The sequence below is a fragment of the Ochotona princeps genome, chromosome 15 (assembly GCF_030435755.1).
Source record: "Ochotona princeps isolate mOchPri1 chromosome 15, mOchPri1.hap1, whole genome shotgun sequence".
NCBI lineage: Eukaryota > Metazoa > Chordata > Mammalia > Lagomorpha > Ochotonidae > Ochotona > Ochotona princeps.
This window is the reverse complement of record NC_080846.1, coordinates 9602800-9622107: the sequence shown is the minus strand read 5'-3', so window position 1 is coordinate 9622107 and position 19308 is coordinate 9602800. Positions and strand designations below refer to the sequence as shown.

The following is a 19308-nucleotide window of genomic DNA, read 5'->3' as shown; positions in this document are numbered from 1 at the left end:
CCACCATAACTACCAAAAATAGAAGCAAAGGCGGACAGGGAGAGAGCCTGGCTAAGTGATTTTGATGCGGACTTAGGCAGCTAGTCCAGGGTCTCAAATTTGGAAGCCATTCCTCCATTGCCTACGTAATCCAGACTGCCCACCTGTGAGTCAAGTGATGGCCACCTGTCACTACCTGGAACCTGAAGGGGGGGTGTTGAGTTGTTATGTAACTACTCCCCTCCCAACCGCCTCTAAAGCCAGCCCTGGGGAGGGGGCTAGAGCTCTGGGTGGCATGTTCATCCTAGGGCTTTGTCCTCCCGGCTTCTAGCTTGCTCTCTTGCTTCCTGCAGACTTACTCGGAGGACAGAGGTGGCAGTCTTCCTCCTTTATCCTTCTGCTTTCTGGCCCACCCTCCCTGGAGATGGCCCATGTGTGTCTGTATTCCTCACCTGCTGAATAAACTTCACCAGTTGTTTAAGCCGTTGTCGGTACCTGCGCTTAAAATATTTTGTAAGTAAGAGGCAAGAACCTAGGAAATCAACATTTGGTCCATACCTAGACCATAACAATTTGAGTACCCCATCTGTGCAGGCAGAGTGGATATAGTATACTACATACTGAAGCCTACTGGGGTTTAAAAATGCTCCTTGGGTAATGTTTTATAAATTACACTATTACAATATTATTCGGCCAAATGGACAAATGGCTTTAAAAGAGCCTTATGTTAGAAATCAAATTCTAAAATGCATATACATGACTTCCTGTGGATATAAGTAAGTGATTTAAGGATGAAATAGGGGGCAGGTGCTATAGCACAGTGGGTTATGCCACTGCTTAGGATTCTCGTATCTTACAACAGAGGACCTGGCTACAGTCCCAGTTGATGGCCCAAGCCCCTGGGTTCCTAACGGTCACAAGAGATCTCCAGATGGAGTGCCTGGCTCCTGGCTTTGGACTGGCCCAGTTCTGCCTATTGCGCCCATTGAGGGAGTGAACCAGCAGAGTAATATGCCTCTATCTCTCGCTCTCTTTAACTCCACCTTTTAGATAAATAAAATATTAGAAACAAAAATAAATACACAATCTCTTCATGCTAAAAAAAATAAACTGCTCACAAGAAAGCAGATTGTACAAAGCAAATTTACAAGATATTTTATTTTATAAACTCCCATGTGTAGGAGCCCGTGGGCCCAGGCCTTCTGCTGCTTTCCTAGGCGCATTAGGAGGGAACTGGATTGGAAGTGGAGCATTCAGGATTTGAGCTAGTGTCCACATGGGAATGCAGGCACTCAGCACACACAGCTTAATTTCTGCACCATAGCTATGGTCAGTTTATCAGTTTTGAAAAATACACTAGTGCTCTTTGGGGAAGGTGTTTAGCCTCATGGTTAGGATACCCATGTTTAATTCCTGGCTGCGGCTCCAGGTTCCAGCTTCCTGCTACAGCAGATGCTGGGAGGCAGCAGGCAAGGCTCAGGCGACTGGTTCCTGCCATCCAAGTCTGCAGACCAGGACTGCATTCTTGGGCCTCTGGAGCATGAACCTCAAGATGCAAGCTCTCTCTCTCTCTGTCTCCTTGCTTTCCACAATCTCTTCCCTTCTGTCTCTCAAGAAATATGCGTATATATTTTTTAAATGATGAAAACGATATTAGGGGGAAAATGAAATGGGGTGGGGGACAGATGGCCATTCTCTAGGTGCCTCTCCGCCAGAGTTTTGTGAGAGAGCAGAATGGACAGTCAGGTTTATTTTGGTGTAAAAACATCTTGAGATCTGCAGCTTTGCTGGAAGTTGGAAATTCTTCCAAATAAAAGTTTATGGAAAACAGAAAGGAGTCTACAAAGAAGCGGCTGCCTGAGATAAGACGTGCTTGGCTTCCGAGCACGAGACAGCTTAGCTGGCACTTCTGCTTCCAGGCTCCACTCTGCCTGGGCTCCGTTACAAAGGACAGAAATGAGGACGCCATCAGATCTGATGAGAAACTGGGGAAAAAAATTAAATTCTCCAGACTATTTGAAAAAAAAATGGAATTACAGCCGCTATCGTTAAGAAGGAACTTCTCACTGAATGCACATGATGCCTTGAGATATTACCCAATGTTAGTACAAACATGCGTGATGAGCCAGGCCCTTAAAAACAAAGCACCCACTCACAGGAGGACAGGCGTCCACCACGTTTGGACGATGCTTCCCGTCTTGCGAGATTTAATCTCGAACATTATTACAACGTCTCATCAAATGCTGTGAAAAGGGCTTAGAGTTCCCTTGGGAGATTTCCTTCATAGAAACAAAACATAATAAAGTCCAGTAAAAGGAAACACTTGTCTCTCGGGCCCTTCCCCCTCCCTCCAGCTCCCACTCTGGTCTCTGCAAAAAAGAAAAAAAAAGTTCCATGCAAGATAACATGAAACAGAATGGAGTGAATTCCTTGGTCAACAACGACTGCAGGAAAAGTCATAGAAAATCGCACCGATGGTGCGTAGGAACTGGTATCGGAATTACATGGGAGGTTTGCAGGATGGCTAAGTGAAGACACAGAAGGTTCTCACATATGTTGGCTCGGGCAGTTTTGGCAGATCCCATTTAGATGACGAAGTGCGCGAAGAACAGATCCTCTGTGGGCACCCAAGGGAGCATGTCCTGGAGAAGTTATGTTCTAAACAGCCAGCTGCTTCCTTAACGGTGATCATGGCTCAGGGAGATGGTGTCTGCAGGATTCCTGCGGGTACGGCTGCTGTAACTGGAGCCACGGGAGGATCCCCAGGGTGAGGTTAAAGAATGGGACCTCCACATCCAGCGGCTTTCCCTCCTTCTTTAGAAAAAAATTGTTTACTTTTCCGTATGTGAATGGCAGAGAAAGGGCAGGAGAGGGAGAAAAGAGAAGTAGGGAGATCTCCCCTCTGCGTGTTTACTCCCCAAATGCCTGCAATATTCGAGGGTGGGCCAGGCTTGAACTAGCAGCCTGGAGCTCTATCTGGTTCACCCACTGGGTGATGGGAACTCAAGCCGTCACCCGTGCCTTTCAGGATCAGAAGAAGCCCATGAGCTGGGGCATGCCTGTCCCTTCTCCCTCGCTGCTACTCACAATCACTATCAAGCTCTTCTAGGTCTCCCACGTGGGTGCAGGGTCCCAAGGCCTTGGGCCATCCTCGACTGCTTTCCCAGGCTGCAAGTAGGGAGCTGGATGGGAAGTGGGGCTGCTGGGATTAGAACCAGCGCCCATATGAGATCCCAGCACATTCAAGACGAGGACTTTAGCTGCTAGGTCACCGCGCCGGGCCCGAGGCCAGCATTTTTACAAAGAGATCTCTGATACTGGAAGGGCTTTTAGGAACTAAAAATGGCTTCTGTAATTTTAGAATTAGAAGGTCAGAAATGATGTCAACTACTGAAATCCTTATTTCTACATGCCTAGAAAAATGAAAAACAAATGTCTTTAACCTTCAAAACTGACTTCCAAATGAAGAATTATTATGGGTTTTGATATACTTATTAACAATATCAAGATGCTAAAAAATACTTAAGAAATCAGCAAAAACAAAGTTGTCATCCAGAAAGGCAACTATAACAGCTGAATGCTGCCAGATTTTTGGTATGAGTTTTAGATTGAACTGGAAAAAATGCAGTCAGAAGTCTGCCCATCCCCACATAGAACAGGGTAGGAAATTCTGGGGACATACACTGTCAGATTTCCACTTGTAGGACTTCACAGTACTTGGTACACAGAACTGCCATCTCCTGGTCTATCCTCGGTTCCTCCTTTTTTAAGAAATCTCGTTGGCAGCCCTTTGCACAGTCTGCCTGAATAATTCTGGAGCTCTTCCAGGAGGTTCGCTTTGCTTCTGGGAATCTTGTTGATGTTCCTGGAATAGCTGCCTGGGAGGTTCATCAGTTATGTGTAAGAAGGCCAGGGATGGATAGAAAACTTCAATCAATAAAACCCAAAGGAATTACATTCTGCAAATTACCAAATGAGCAAAGGATGGATACACAGGAAGGGAAGACAAACAGCAAAGCTTACCTGAGGCCCCACTGGCCCAGAGTGCCAGCTTCCTGGCCCAGCACCCGGGCACAGTAAGTACCTCTGTGCTTATTCCAGCTGTGCCAACAACCTGTACTTAACCCTCAACTGCCCTCCTGGGGTCCCGATTTTCTCATCTGTGCAATGGAAATGTTGTGATACAAGAACAAGAGTCCTTGGTTCTGTGTTTCTGACCAACAGCTGACTGCTATTCTGAAGAATAACAGATTTATCCCACACCTACATCTTACAGCCCCATGTGCCTTCCCTTGAGGTCTTGACATCTCTGCAAAATGAGGGCTGCTCATCCGCCCTAACCTCTCCGGCAATCTGCTGAGACTCCTTGAAGGAACTTAGCAACAGTTCCCAAGCCCAGAGCAACATCATCTAAGTCAGGCTCCTTGAGGAGGGGCCAGAGAACGCTTCCACTGTACCGGCCACAGCAGGATGCACTAGAGACAGCTGGACAGTTAGTCCGCTGGGACTGGGGTCTCATTACGAAAGTGAACCGGCACTGGCTGAAAATCAAGCAAGAAGAGGGCTGGCTGGGAGGCGGCGATTCTGGATTGTAAACATTCTCCTCCAGACCAGCTGGTTTTTTTGTTTCCTTTCTCAGTTCCTCTGAATCGCCTTAGAATCAGTTCCATCATTCATCATTCTTATTACCCACTCTCTGGGTCCCCTTGCGTCATTTTTCACCAGAGTGCTTAGCTGCAGGGTGCTCAATATTCTGATGCACACACTCCCTCATCTTCCTCAAAAGATGTGGAAACTGACACATCTCTAAGTGTTATAAAATCTTTGAAAGCTTGAGTTATGGGCTACTCTCTTCTCACAAATACTACAAATTTTCCTTAAACAAACAGATTATTCCCCCATATGCAAGCTTTCTCTCTCGTTTTCTTCTTATGCTTTAGCATTTTTTCTTTGAGGTATACTCAATTCCCTTAAGTTAGGAAATGGGTTGGGGCTAGAAATTCAGCTTTCTGTGTCTGCTTTTTTTTTTCCTTTAAAGATTTGTTGCTTTGATAGAGTTTGAGAGAGAAAGAGAAAGAGAGAGAAAAAAATCTTCCACCTGCTGGTTCACTCCCCCAGATGACTGCAACGGTCAGGCCTGGGCTAGAAACTCCAGCTGGGTCTCCCTGTGGGCAAGAGTCCAGTTCTTGAGCCGTATTCCAATTTCTAGGCACATTGTTAGGAATCAGGATTAAAAGTGGAGCAAGTGAGACTTGAACTGGTACTCCTACGGGATGCCAATGTCGCAGGAGACTTAATTTGCTGATGTACAAAACTGAGTTCTGCGTCTGTGTCTTAAAATTCAAATTAAAAAAAAAATCAAGGAGACAGGGTCTCTATCTGCAGCTATATTCTGAAAATTCACAGAATAGTCCAACAGTATCATGTCACAAGATATATTTTCATTGGAAAACATCAGGTGGAAATGTAGCCCCATGTCACAGCAACAGGCTCTGAATTTGGAGGGAGGCAGAAGCGAGCTGGACTTTCAGCTTTACTGTATTTAGGTATATGATCTGGACAAGCAAGTGACTTACTCTGTGTGAACTTTCTGAGTTACAAAACATACCAGATGGGATTCACCTTGTAAGACTTTTGTAAGATCAAGTAATGAAGCCAGCAACACCATCTTAATCAATCTACCTGGAAAACAGCTTTCTGTTTTCTGAGATCCATCCTGGCTCACTCCCTAGGTGCCCACAACAGCCAGATGTAGGCCAGTCCCAAGTTAGGAGCCTATCAGGTCTCTCACGGGGTGGCTAGAGCCATCACCCGCTGCCTCCCAGGGTGTGCAGCTGCAGGAAGCTGGAACAGAAGCCCAGCAGGGACTAGGCTGGGCTTCAATGAGAGATGTGGGCATCCCAAGCAGCGTTTCAGCCACTGCTGCAGACACAGGTGCCAGGATGCCATCTTAGAATCTAGTGAAGACTCCAGGGCCAGAGCAAAGTCTCACAGAATTCTTCCCACACTTTTCTAAGAGGGCACAGCCAGTGACAGCCCTTTCAGCATTGTGTGCCACCAGTAAAGGGACAGCAACCTGATCCTTTGGGTCCTTCCCTTTCTCTTTTAATTGAGGACTCCAGAGATAGCTGAGTCATCAGGCTTTAAGATGTAAGAGATAAAAAACGAAGGTCCTTGAAACCCAAAAGACAGAGCGAAAGTCAAGTGCACTTCCATGGGGCACTCAAGGGGCCTGGCTGAGAATAATGGCTCCATTTTATGGAGACTGTAACTGAACCTGGGGGAGAGGTTAAGTGATTTACTCAGTTTTCCCAGTTGGTAAGAAGTCCAACTGTCACTGGGATTTACAGGGTTGCTTGGTTCCAAACACTGCTTTGTCTTGGGTGAAAATACAACTCCCGTTAGAAGTCCTCTGTAGCAACCTCGGTCGGCACACAGTTCTCCGCTGGCCCCTGAGGGCAGGAGAGAGGCAGGCCCAAGACTGCTAAGGCTCCTGCCCAGCGGGCAGCTGCTCCTATGTACTGAGCTCTGGGCTTCCCAGCAGTGAGCCCTGGTTGCTACAAAAGGCATTTTTCTCATGTTCCTAAGGTAATTGGAAATCCAATAACAATGATAAAAAAAAAAAAAACAAAAACGAAAACCTGCTTGAACTGATGATATGTAAGAACAGAAGGGAGAGCATCTGTCTCCGGGAAAGGCAGGCAGCTTGATGACAAGTCCCAGATGCCTGCCCAGGGTTCATGTGGGTGAGTCCAGAGTGGGGCGACGGAGAGGACTCAGGTCTGTTCTCTGTGATGCTTTGCAGAGGTCCTCCTCACCTTCTCATTCCACTTTACAGGAAAAGAAGAACCTTGTGTGATGCATAATGACGGGCCTTTAGGCAAGATATTAGCCACACACAACACTCAGCCAGCACACCCTAAACCCATCCCGGGGGTGAAAAGACAAGTGAGGTTGCAGCTGCAGTGTCTGCGTGACTCTGGCTTTGGCTGACATTGGCAGTCAGTTGATGCAGCGTGGGATTGGGACCAGCTCTGGCTGGCCCCTCTTTGGAGGAGTTGAATGTGAGCTACAGTGAGTAAGAACGGCAGGTGCATCCAACCACTTTTCAAGAAGGGACCCAAACAGGAAGGAGCTCCTGCCTCACTGAGAGGGAATGGTGCATGGAATAAAACACAAGATGGGAGGAAGGATGAATAAAACAGGAGACACACAATGTTTCCTGGCAACTGAAGCTCCGGCGGGTTTGGAAGGACACACAGACAATCCTGCACAGGCCTTTGTGGCTGCCAACGCTCCCGCTCCATCCTCTAGCCCTCTCTCATCCAGCTCTTCTTTTCTCTACGGGTTTCATTTATTGTTCTGTGTTTTGCTAGATAAGGTAATAGTGACTAAACTGTAGGTTCTTCATTTAGGCTCATCTAAGCAGGTCCAAGTTAAATCTGATTCAGCTATTCTAGCTTTATGGTTTTGCCATTTGTTACACACTCCTCTACTTGTACATAAAATAGGTTGCTGAAGGGAGGTCACAAATTACTTGTTTGACACATTCAAAGTAACAATAATTAAGCCACTACTAACCAAGGCCAAAAGGGGATGGTCACCCGCTATGCCAAAATGTAAGCTCTACAGGAGCCACAGCTTGGTCTGTTTTATTTCCTACAGTTCCACAATGGTTGGTAGCCGTGCGTCTTGCATATGGCACACACTGAATATGGGTGCCGATTTGGGTCTCAGCTGCTCCACTTTTGATCCAACTTCCTGCAGTAGCTTGGAAAAAGCAGTGGACAATGACTCGAGTGCTTGGGCTCCTGTCAACCTATGTGGAAGCCCTAGATGAATCTTCTGGCTCCTCACTTTGGCTTGGCTCAGCCTTCACCATCGTGGCCTGTTGAGGAGTGAACCAGAGGATGGAATCTCCTTTCCTTCCCTCTTTTCTCTCTTTCAAATTAATAAATCAATCTTTAACTAGTAATATGGGGACATAGATGAAATGGCACATCCATAATGGGTACATGGGATGTGCTTTCACATCTCAGTTAAATGTTCACAGATGAAGTGTCTCCTCTAACTTCTGACGCCTCTACCTTTCCCGTTGGAGGCTCAGGAATACCCACTTTCCTTACCAAGGACGCTGCTAACTCCTCCTAAGAAACATTCATTCTGTGAGACACCTGCTAAGATTTCTGTGTTTGTCTTGTGTTTCTAGGATTTTAAGCAACATGTCATTAGAAGTATTCATAGAACTTACCAATTTAACCATGAACATGATGTCTGTTTGGGTGATAGTATGTGTTAGAATTTCATTCCTTCTCCAAGGCCTATCACACTTTTTAGCTGTGTTGATATTTGTGGATGTTTTGTGTTTTCATTTTGGACCTGAAACATCTAAAGTCTCCTGCCCCTGCCTGGTACAGGATGAAGGGGACACAGCCTGTTCTGAGAACAGCTTCAGTCCAGTGTCATGTGTCCACAGACCACACAGTCTGCGCTTTCCTTCAGGGAGGCACGGCTTTCCAATGGCCAGTCAGTTACATCTAAGCCCTCAGTTGTAAGACACGCATGGTCCCTTTTCTAGGACAATGCCCAGTTGCTTTCCACTTTGCTCGCCTTCACACACAGCCCAATGAGTGTATGGGAGGACTCCTAGTATCTCCATGACACCACCTTTCCCTTCTAGTGGCTGTGGTGTAATCTTTAGCCTCAGTTTTCACTTTCCTGATTCACAGTGAGGTTGCATTTCTTTTCCAAGTGTTTCTCACCCCTTTTCTTCCCAATTTAGTGAAAGAACTGCCTATGCCTTTGACACATTTTTATTAGTTTATATATATATATATATGAATGTTTGTCTTTTCTCCTTTGATGGAGTTGTTTATTTCAATGTGGCTAGATGCATCGATCTTTTCACTTGCAGCACTTCCTTCAAATGTCAAATATTCTTCCCTATTTTGTCACATTAAGGCTAAATTCCTTAAAAAAGATAAAAGCTTAATTTTGCCTTTTAAGTCTGTAATCCACCTAGAATAAATCTTATGTGAGGCACAAGAAGGATCTATTGTGATTTTTTTTCCACATGAATATTTTCAGCATCATTCTTGGGAAACTTATTTAATTTAAAAATTTGAAGGGCAGAATCACACACACACACACACACACACACACACACACACACACACACACAGAGAGAGGGAGAGAGAGATTATCTTCTATTCACTGGATCACTACCCAAATAGCTGTAATGACCAGGACTGGGCTGGGCTGAAGGCAAGAACCAGGAACTCTCCTGGGGTCTTCCATGTGAATGGCAGGGTCCCAAGCACTTGTGGATCATGTGCTGTTTTTGTAAGTACATTAACAGGGAGCCGGACTGGACAGGGTCTGCGGGCATTTGCACTGGGTGATGATATGGATGCCCATGGTAGGCTGACCCAGTGAAACGCAATGCTAACCCACAATGTGGGTACTGTAATCCTCACTTTGATAGCTGGCAATACTGCCTCTTTCTGTATCAAATTCCGTAAGTATGTGAGTGTCCCTGGGCTCTCTACTCTAATTAATTGTCTCATCCTGGAGTAAAAGCTCAGCATATGATGACTGTAGATTTTTAGTAGTTATTATTTATGAGAGTTTAGCCTGGAACGAGTCTTTAACTTTATCAAATAACGTTCTGCATGTATTTTGATGATTATATGTTCTTCCTTTAATCTATTAACATGCAAAATGACACTGTGAATTTTTCCCAATGTTAAATTGTCCTTGACTTTCCCAGAATAAATTCAACTTAGCCATGATGCATTATCTATTTTCTACATGGCTGGATTTGGTTTGGAAACATTTCGCTTACATCTTTTATATCTATATACAAGAGTGAGAATGGTCTGCCATCTTCCTTTCTTGCAATTCTTCTTGTCTAATTTTGGTATCAGGAATATCTTGGGCTTACTGAAGGAGTTTAAAAAAAGTGTTATTTTCTCCCTGATTCTCTGGAAAAGTTTATCTAACATTGAAAATATTATTTGAATAAAAGAAATTCTAGATGCTGATGCTGTGTTGCAGCAAGTTTAGCTGCTGTTTGAAACTCCAGCATCCCATGGGAGTCTGGGTCCTGGCTGCTCTGTGTCTGCTCCACATTCCCGCCGATACGCTTCGAAAGCAGCAGAGCGCGGTCTGAATGCTTAGGCCTCTGCCATCCATGTGGGAGACCCAGATGGACTTCCAAGCTCCTGGCTGTTATGGCCACGTGGGAGTGGATCGGTGGATGAAAGATTTCTCTGCCTCTGTTTCTCCCCGTTTTTCTTCCTCTGTAACTCCGCCTTTCAAATAAATCAATCAATCTTCAAAAAATTCTACTTACCATGTAGGGATGCTGTTTCCATACGCATACAATTTAACAGCCAAGGGGTAATCCAGACATTAATGTTTCTCTCTGAAGTTAGTTTGGATAAATTGTACATTTCTAGGAATGCACCAATTTCATAGAAGCTTTCAAATTTAACAGCTGTAACACTGTCCATGTATCCTAGGGGAGTATTTCAAAATGCCTGTGCAAAGTAAAATGAAGAGCTCCCTTAGGGGTGGATGTTGGGGCCAGCTGCTGGAACGCTGGTGAAGGGGCCCACTTCCACACTGGAGTCCATCAGTTCGACCCCTGGTGTTGCTCAGCAGGCCCTGAGAGGCAACAGCTGAAGGCTCCGGGAGCTGGGTCTCCATTGCTCACATGGGGGCCCTGCACTGAGCTCCTAGGCTCCAGCTTTGACCTGGCTCAGTCCCCAAACCCAAGCACTCTGAGATGACTGGGAGCATCCCAAACAGCATCTTACCTGCCAGGGCAAATGCCTGTCCACACATGGTGAAGTATCCCTGTATTCTCTCTCACAATGCTTTATCTACAAAGTGAAATCTCCATGAACCAAGAGACTGTTTGCTTTAATTGTTGCTGTATATTTGGAACTTAGAAGAATTGTTGGCTCAAAAAAAAATACAGAGAGAATCAATAAAATAATTTATGTTTCCCCATAAATTTCTTGATTCCACGCTTTTTTTTTTCTTGCTAAGTCCTGTCATGGCTTTGTCAATTTTATTGGCCCATTTCCAGGAAACAACCTTTGACTTGATTGTACAATCAGTCTATCAGTTTTTTCTCTTATTTTCTCTATGTTCAAGAGTGTTTACTTTGAATTTATTTTAATGTTCTTTGTATATCATCTTACACTGCAAACTTAGCTTATTGACTTTTTTGACCTTCCACTTTATAATGTAAACATTTCAGGCTATATATTTCCCTAATGTTTGCAGATTCCACTAATTTTTGACATGTATAATTTTTATTTTCATTTAGTCACTAAATAGTTTTCAGTTTCAATTATGATTTCCATTTAGAACAATCAATGAGTTCTCAGTTTTAATCAAAAGGTGCTTTAAATCTTTCTGTTATCACGTTATAATTTAGTTATACTCATCCAGAGAACTGTGATACGATGATTCTTTAAAAAATACTGTGATTTTCTCTATGGTCTAGCACATGGTACACTTTTATAAACAGCCCATGTGACCTTCAGAGGGATGTGTGTTCTTTAATTGTCAGGTGCAAAGTTCTTCATTTACCCAGAAAGTCAAGTGTGCAAACTGTTCTTCCATATTTTTTATCAATTTTTGGCTGATCATTCAATATTTGAAAAGGCCATGTTGAATTATCCCATTACGAAAATAGACTTGTCCATTTCTTCAGGGAGCTCCCTCTGGAACTGTGTGTGTATATAAATATTTATACATCAATATACATATTTATAAATACACATGTTAAAGCAGCATACAAGATTAGAATTCTTGTATCTTCCTGGTGAACTTCTTAAACTGTGACTATCTCTGCCTGTACCTGTGCTTTGTCTGATACTAATGCAGTCACAGCAACTTTCTTCTGGACATTTACCCGGTGGTCTTTCCCACAATTCTCCTGTCAACCCTTTCAGGCTGTTAGGAGTCAGGTCCTCCAGGCTGGATACCTTTATTTATTCAACCAGTGCCAAAACCAGTCAGTGGGCCCATTTTGATCGTTTCGATTTCATGTTATTTCCTCTGGTTTTTTTTTTTTTTATGATTCTCTGTTTACTTGGCACTGTTTGTTTTTAGCATGGTTTGGCATGGAACCAGGAACAAAGACTAAATCTCACTCTCACAACATCACACCTACCTCTAGACCAGGTTCCTTCCCCATGGGGGCCTGTGGATCACCCATCACTCCCTCATCCACCTGCCATCTGCTTTCGCCTCTGCCTTCATTCCCTGCCACTTGCTTCTGGCTTCTACTGTCTCTGTTCACTTCCAGGCCTGATCAGTAACAGGCGCAGCGCATTTGAAGATTCCTAGCCAGTGTTAGCAGGTGTTCTCCACAGGGCAGGTTCTCTATTCCTGCTCACCATGCTTCTAAGTCCACCACACTCTTAGAAACCTCCTTGACTGTTTCATCTACTTTCCTTCAGTCTCATAACTCCAAACACACAGAGGAAGCAGCACAAAAGAAGGAAAATACGTGGTTTCTATTTCAAAGTTCTCTACTATTTGGCCATGAACACTGAATGCAGTAAACAAAAGATGTTCTTTCCTTCTAACTCTACGGTTTTACTCCTGGGAAGGGGAGACACAGAAATACTTTGAAGGAAGAGAAGAGCTCTCTGGACATTGCTGTCCGTCACGGTACAATCTGTATTTGCGAAAAACTGAGGCCAGCTAACATTCAGGGGAGGCGAGGTAGTGGATTCTGATATAACCAGGGTGAGATGTTTCTTCCTATCCTGTGACCAACACAGAAAACACTTACGCTATGAAACAAATCCAAGGCAAAATACAACATTCAACGTGCATGTTGCCTGCACAGAGGACAGAGTGCACTTGTGGGCAGGGATCAGAAAATAACCGGCAGAAATCAATTCATCAAGAAAGTGAGATACCCAGTCGGCTTCCTTTTAAAAAAAAGTTGCAGCTGTTTATGGCAGCATCATATAGGCAATGGGTACACATTTTCAACGGAATAAATGTGCATCTACTCCTTGTCTGATAACAGCCCAAAGCAAATGTAGACCTTCAGCTCCCTCCCCTGCTCTGTCTCCCCGTCACAGCCAGGGTCAGTTCTTCACTCCTCCTTCTGTGGGGAGGGGAACTTTGATACACTCCTGCTCTCTGGGCTCAGCTAGATGGAGCATCAGCAACAACGACTGGAGGTTTCTTCTATGCCCCCAGAGCTTTCTCTTTCACATTGGCTTTGCATTGATGACTTAGGACCCTGGCCTGTAGATGGCAGAGTGGAGACATGGCTGAGTTGCCCCAGCTACCAGCCCTTGGGGCTGAAGCTGATCACAAGTCAGTGAAAACCAGAGAACCAGTCAGCCATATATGCGCAGTTGCTGGTGTCAGGCACCCTGAGGACAGTCTGCTATACAACATTAGGTCCAGCAACACCTGTTCCACCTGCTCCTCTTCATCTTGCTGCAGTCCAGTCCTAGCACTGTGTGTGATCCCTAGGGAGCAATGATGTTTTCCCGCTTTCCTTGGCATTGGTTTTGGGAGAGTCTGTGCTAGTACCTTCTCCAACCCACTGCAGCACCTGCCTCTTTTTCCCCCCAATCATTTCCTTGCACACTCTTCTCCCTGAACTTGAGAACAGGAGATAAATGAGTCACAGCTATCACACACCTGGCACACATTAGGTCGTCAGCCAACTCTAAGTGAATGGATCTGGGAGCTGAGTTGAACCCAAACAGCTGGGAACGGACAGAAAGAAGAAAGGCCTAATGAGTCAACTCTAATGCTGCTTCCAGTTGTTTAGAGAGCTCGATCGAGGGCAGGAGAAACAGCCAGCAACAACACAAAGGATATTTTTTTCTCCTGCCACACTGCACACAAGCACATTCCTGCCCTGGGGAGTTTTCGTGAACCCAACATCCCTCTGCCAACCCCGGGCACCCCCTCAGCTCCCAGCACTGCATGCCCCTCCCTACCTTCAGATCGGACACGTCTCTGTAGCACTGCTCGGAGCGGGTGTGGTCTGATAGCTGCACGTTCCAGAAGCAGGGGAGCTGATACACCAGGAAGGGGTTCTGCTTGATGACGGCATTGAAAATATCCTGGGAGAGAAAAGCCAAGGATGTGATTAAGATGGCGAGGAGTGCTCAGCAGTAAGTTTTGTCTTTGGGGGGAATTGCACCTTCCTGGAGCAGGGCTCTTAGGGAGCCTTCTGCTCTGGATACAGGCTGGTTCAGGCCACAATGGCGGAGGTGAGGGAGGGACTTTGGTTTGCCTATCTTCTCCAGAAAACAAGCAATCCTGTTTGCACGGAGGCTGGAAGCGCCCCAGTCTGATGTGACACTTGCAGGTTCTTCTGATCTCACATAGTACCTTCCAGCAAGCTCCCATGGACCAGGTAGGGAATGCTTTTCCTGCCCCAGCTGGTGACTAATAAAATGAAATCTTTGCCTCCCTTCACCCTGCTTCCTGCAGGAGATATGGGTTATCCATCCTGAATCTCCTGGAGAGGAACCTGTGATGACAGGTGGCTGGCTCTGCTCCTCCAGGGGGCTGAGACAAATGACAATTCCTTGTTGGCAGCTCCTCCTGGGGCTGGTGGTGGATGTAGTGATGGAAGCTCTGGGATTTCACTGGGCCATGGTGTCCAGGGTACACATCCTCCTCTCTGGAAGTCTAACTCTAACTTGTCCTGGGAGGTTTCTCCATATCTGGGCTCTACTCCAAGCCCTTGCATGAAGCCATGCTTAATACCTAGCTGCTAACAGGTATGACAGCAGGTGAATTATGGGCCTTTGCACAGGAGATGGCTGAATTAATGATCCTCACTGGACATGGACACACAGCTGCCAGGTTTGGCGTATGCATTCCAGTCACTGTAATGTGACTTGAAATATGAGCTAAGCAGCCACTTTCCCCCTCGGCTACCTGAGTATTATTATTTCCTCAAAAATGCATTCATTACACTCTATGTCATGTTTGCAAAGGAAATTGGGTTCCGGCTGCCTGAGAAATACCAAATAATAATGCCTAAGAAACGGTAAAGTTATCCTACTGAGTGCCAGGCTTCCTCGGTGTGAGAAAATTTCTGCAGGGAGTTGACAGATGAGGCAACTGAACAGTGCACTAAAACCTGAGCTCCCTGTTTGAATGAGAAAAGTATAAAATGAGCAAGCCCAGAAGAATCTTCTTCCTGTCTCTAGCCATGCAACCACACTGTAGCAAGATCAACATATCTAGGACATGGGAAGCTTCCTGTACTCTCCAGTAAAAATAAGAAAAGTACGTGTGTGTGTGCATGTGTGTGTTTACCGTGAAAGTCTATTAAATGAGCAGATGAGAGAACAAATGTGTGCACTAGTGAGCAGAGCTGTTTTCCTAGAGGGGCAAGGATCAGGGAGTTCTATCTCAACAGACAGAGCTTCCCCATGGGGAGAAAAGACCCATCTCCTTGAGGCTCGGGAATAACCAAGGCCACCTTCCTACCTGGCCACTCACCTGGTCAGCTAAGGATGTGGACAGCATGCCCATGAGCTCCCTCTCCGCCGTCAGCCTCCACATCTGCTCCCACTTCATCTTCCTCAGCTTATCCAGCAGCAGGAGGATCACACCTTGCAGAGAGGAGCAGAAAGTCGCAGTGAGACAAGGCAGTAGACTCTTGGGACCATGATTTGCATGCAGAGAAGGCCTAAGCTTCCAAGCTGCCCACTACGTAGTCCATTGAAAGTTCTGCAAGGGAGGCCTCACCCATGTGAGTGAACCAGCAGATGGAAGATCTTTCTCTCCTTCTCCCTATAAACCTGATCTACTTTTCCTATTAAAAAATTATTTCTAATCAACCTGCTATAGATTTATTGAGTCTCACCCATGGTTGCTTTGGGTGGGTGTGGGAAGTGGATCATGTGACCTGGGGGCAGGATGTTACCCACCCATGCTTAAACCTCCAGTCTGCAACATTTCCTCACAGAAACATAGGTTTCCAGGGGTTGTTGTAAGCATTAAGTGACATGGGCAAGAGAGCCTGGCACGGCCTGGACAGAGGAGGTGCTGATGGTTGCATTATCATGCACACTAAACTACACACGGAATCCTGGTTAGGACACTCACTCCGTGTTTCATACATTTTACACCAAGGATGTTCATAAAAGAGCCTAGCTCAGCACTTGACACACAGGATGTGGCTTATAAGCATGGGTTTTTGGTCTGCATTTTTCCCCACAGGAATGACAACCTTAGCCGGCATAGCTGATACATGGGACCTGGACAGGATGTGCCATTTATTTTATAGACAAAAAGCCGATCATGTAGGAATTCATTCTGGCTTTGTCTTGACTAACTGACTACTGACGTGCCCTGGGCTTGTCTCTGTGCTCCTCAATTCCAGAGGCCCAACAATGATGAGGCAGGACTGATGTCGGGTCTCTAAGATGGATTGCAAAAACCTCTGGGTTCCTGGGGAACCAGCGATAGCAGCTTGTATCTAGCCACCTGGTTTCTTCCATTGAGAGTGAATGGGGCTGGTATCTGGAGGGAAATTCCCACTGTAGAATCCCTTGTGTTTTTTCAAATGTCAAAACAACTCAATGTATTCTCAGGCCAAAAAAAAAAAAGTGCTATCTACAAAGAGAATAGTGTAAGAGTACTTCAAAATGCTTGTAAAAAATGGAATTACAAGGTGAGTTTAGGGGTGGGCGCTTGGGGAGCTGTCAGGGTGAGTTTAGGGGTGGGCACTTGGGCAGCTGTACAGACACTGACCCCAGGTTGAGTCCTGGCTCCCCTTCTCAGCGTACGGCTAATCACAACTTGGGAAGCAGCAGTGACAACATATGTGGTTGTTCCTACCCTCACACGGGACACCTAGATCAGGTTTCCAGCTTTGGCCTGACCCAGCTCTGTCGGTCGGTCGTGGGATTTTGAGAGGTGAGCCAGCAGGTGTGGAATGGCTCTTTCATTGTCTCTTTGCTTCATTAAAAAAAAAAAAACACAAGATTGCTCTGCAACTTTTTTTTTTCAAAATTCATGCCTATAAAGGGCATAAAAGACATGTTTGGATCTCCCAATGTTTTTGCACGGATCTGCCAATATTTTTGTACCCAAATAAGCAGTATCTTTTAATTTCATTTTTGCCCCATGAACATTTCCAAGTACTCTCATAAATCTTAGTTTAGCTGAATGTCATGGGTCAGCTGTCTGCTTTCCAGGGCAGGTGCAGCATACAGGGAAAGCTCATAGCCCAGCACATGGATAGCCAGAGAATTTTCCTGCAGGCCACTGCAGTCAATTTGGTGGATGGGATTGTTGCACTGGTGGGTCCCCAAATCAATCCTGCCCAGGATTCTTAGATCAGCGGAAAGGTCAGTGGAGAAAGCTCCAGGCAGCTGAAAACCACCTTAGTCAATAGGTAACACAATGATTCTAAGACTGTAGGAAAGAAACAGACTTCTCCAAATAACCTATTGGCATGGCATATACTTGGCAAAAAAGCATGTTCACTGTGTAGTGAAGGGAACTTTGGTGATGGGGAGAAGAACATGAAACATACATATGCAGTTAGGCTGTGGAAGAGCCGGGGAAGACAGACATCTGAACTTGGAAGCCACAAGGGCGAGTTACACTTCTTGCTTATTCTTTGTGTGTGTGTGTGGTGTGTGTGTGTGTGTTTTGCATAAATCCTTCCCCCCACCCCAACCTCTCACAAGATCTTTACAAGAGATTTTCCCATACTTAATTTACTGATGGGGGCACTGTGGGGGCTAAGTTCTGGGCCAAAAGTCCCTACACCAGACTCTGATTCGACAGAAGGCAAAATCAGTGCTTCTCCCACCACAGCACAAAGACCAGAGCACTCCCTCCCACTCCCAGCAACAACCCTTTAAAGGCATGAAACTCCAGGCAAGTCTTCCTTGATTCGCTTTAAGGTTGTCCATGCGTCACATGGGCCCTATGTAATTCAGAGAGCTATCACGCCCTCCTCTGGCAGGTTCTAACATTGAGCCCTCAGCTCTCCCAGGAAGAAAAAAAACTACCTGATTTATAGCATTTGCCAGTTTCCATGGGCAGGTACCCCCAACATGGTAAATGCAAGGCAGCAGTGAGACGTTAGTGAACGTTGAATTGCGAAGCACTTGTGGAGCTAGTGCAAGCTCTGTCCCAGCACACCTCACATTTATAACATCTACCACCAAGCCATTACGTCATTGCTTCTTTCGAGGAGAAACGAAAGAAATGTTTAGAAATGTAAAAACCAAGAGAGTCTAGTGATGTACATAAATAATGATTGTTTCAAGAAAAGAGACTACTCGAACACGAGAAAAGAGAATTTCATTCAATCTTTATGCAAAATTAATTCTAACTAGGTTGGGGAGTTGCTCCAATATGTAAAAAAAGATGGAGGTAGCTAGAAGCTACGAACGTTGATGAAATGATCGTGCAGTTTGAAGCCCGTGGAGGTAGACATGGCAGCTCTGTGGGCTCTGGAGATCCCGCTGAGAACCGATAGCTTCACACGGTGTGAAGATGTGTGGGTCCCCAGCAGCAGGTGCAAACAACACTGCTTGCCAGGCTGCTTGGAATGATGGGAGGATCTGGCACAGAGGACTGAATGCAAAAATATGACCATTCTCTGGGCACCCGGCCTGTTCTTTTGTGTGATTTTAATTATGAACTATTTCTAACCAACAGAAACATACAGATGCCCGTAAAACAAATATCCACCACTAAGAAGTAATAAATACTGCTCTGTTGCTACACTGGTTATTAAAGACAGAGTGAACTCCATGATATCCATCAAATGTTGCTTCATCTCCTTCTACCTCCTCTTCCTCAGAGGTATCCAGTAAGTATGGTGATCATGTTTCACCTCTGTGTATGGTTTTATACGTTTATTCTCTGTATATACGATAGTTCCCTTAGTGTGATTTGCAACTTTCATTTTGCATTGCAGTTTGCCTTTTTTCCACCATTATGTCTTGAAGACCTAACATCAGGGGCCGAGATGCTGGCGTAGTGAGGAAAGCTCCCGCCTGCATCCCACACAGGTGCCAGTTCCACTTCTGATCCAGCTTCCCCCTAATGGCCTGGGAGAAGCAGTGGAAGATGGCTCACGTCCTTGAGTTCTTGCTTTCCACATGGGAGACCAGCAAGAAACTCCTGGCCCATGGCTTCTGTCTGGTGCAGACCCGACTATCGCAGCTACTTGGGGAGCAGACAGAAAACCTCACTTTCTGTTTCTCCCTCTATCTTTGTAACTCTTTCAAATGAACAGATAAAAAGATCTTTCTAAAAATCGGACCATTTTAATATTTCAACATC

The 19308-nt window shown here is 45.4% G+C and overlaps 1 protein-coding gene across 5 annotated transcripts in view; it reads right to left on the bottom strand.

The window, feature by feature from the left end:
* Positions 1 to 19308, bottom strand: part of LARGE1 (LARGE xylosyl- and glucuronyltransferase 1) — a 460854-nt gene that overhangs the window by 54521 nt on the left and 387025 nt on the right. For all 5 annotated transcript variants that reach the window (XM_058673507.1, XM_058673505.1, XM_004589562.3 and 2 more), the window contains 2 exons: positions 15496 to 15608; positions 13974 to 14099 (listed from right to left, as the gene is read on the bottom strand). In XM_058673507.1, the coding sequence (XP_058529490.1) occupies positions 13974 to 14099; positions 15496 to 15608 (239 nt within the window). The remainder of the gene's footprint in view (positions 1 to 13973; positions 14100 to 15495; positions 15609 to 19308) is intronic.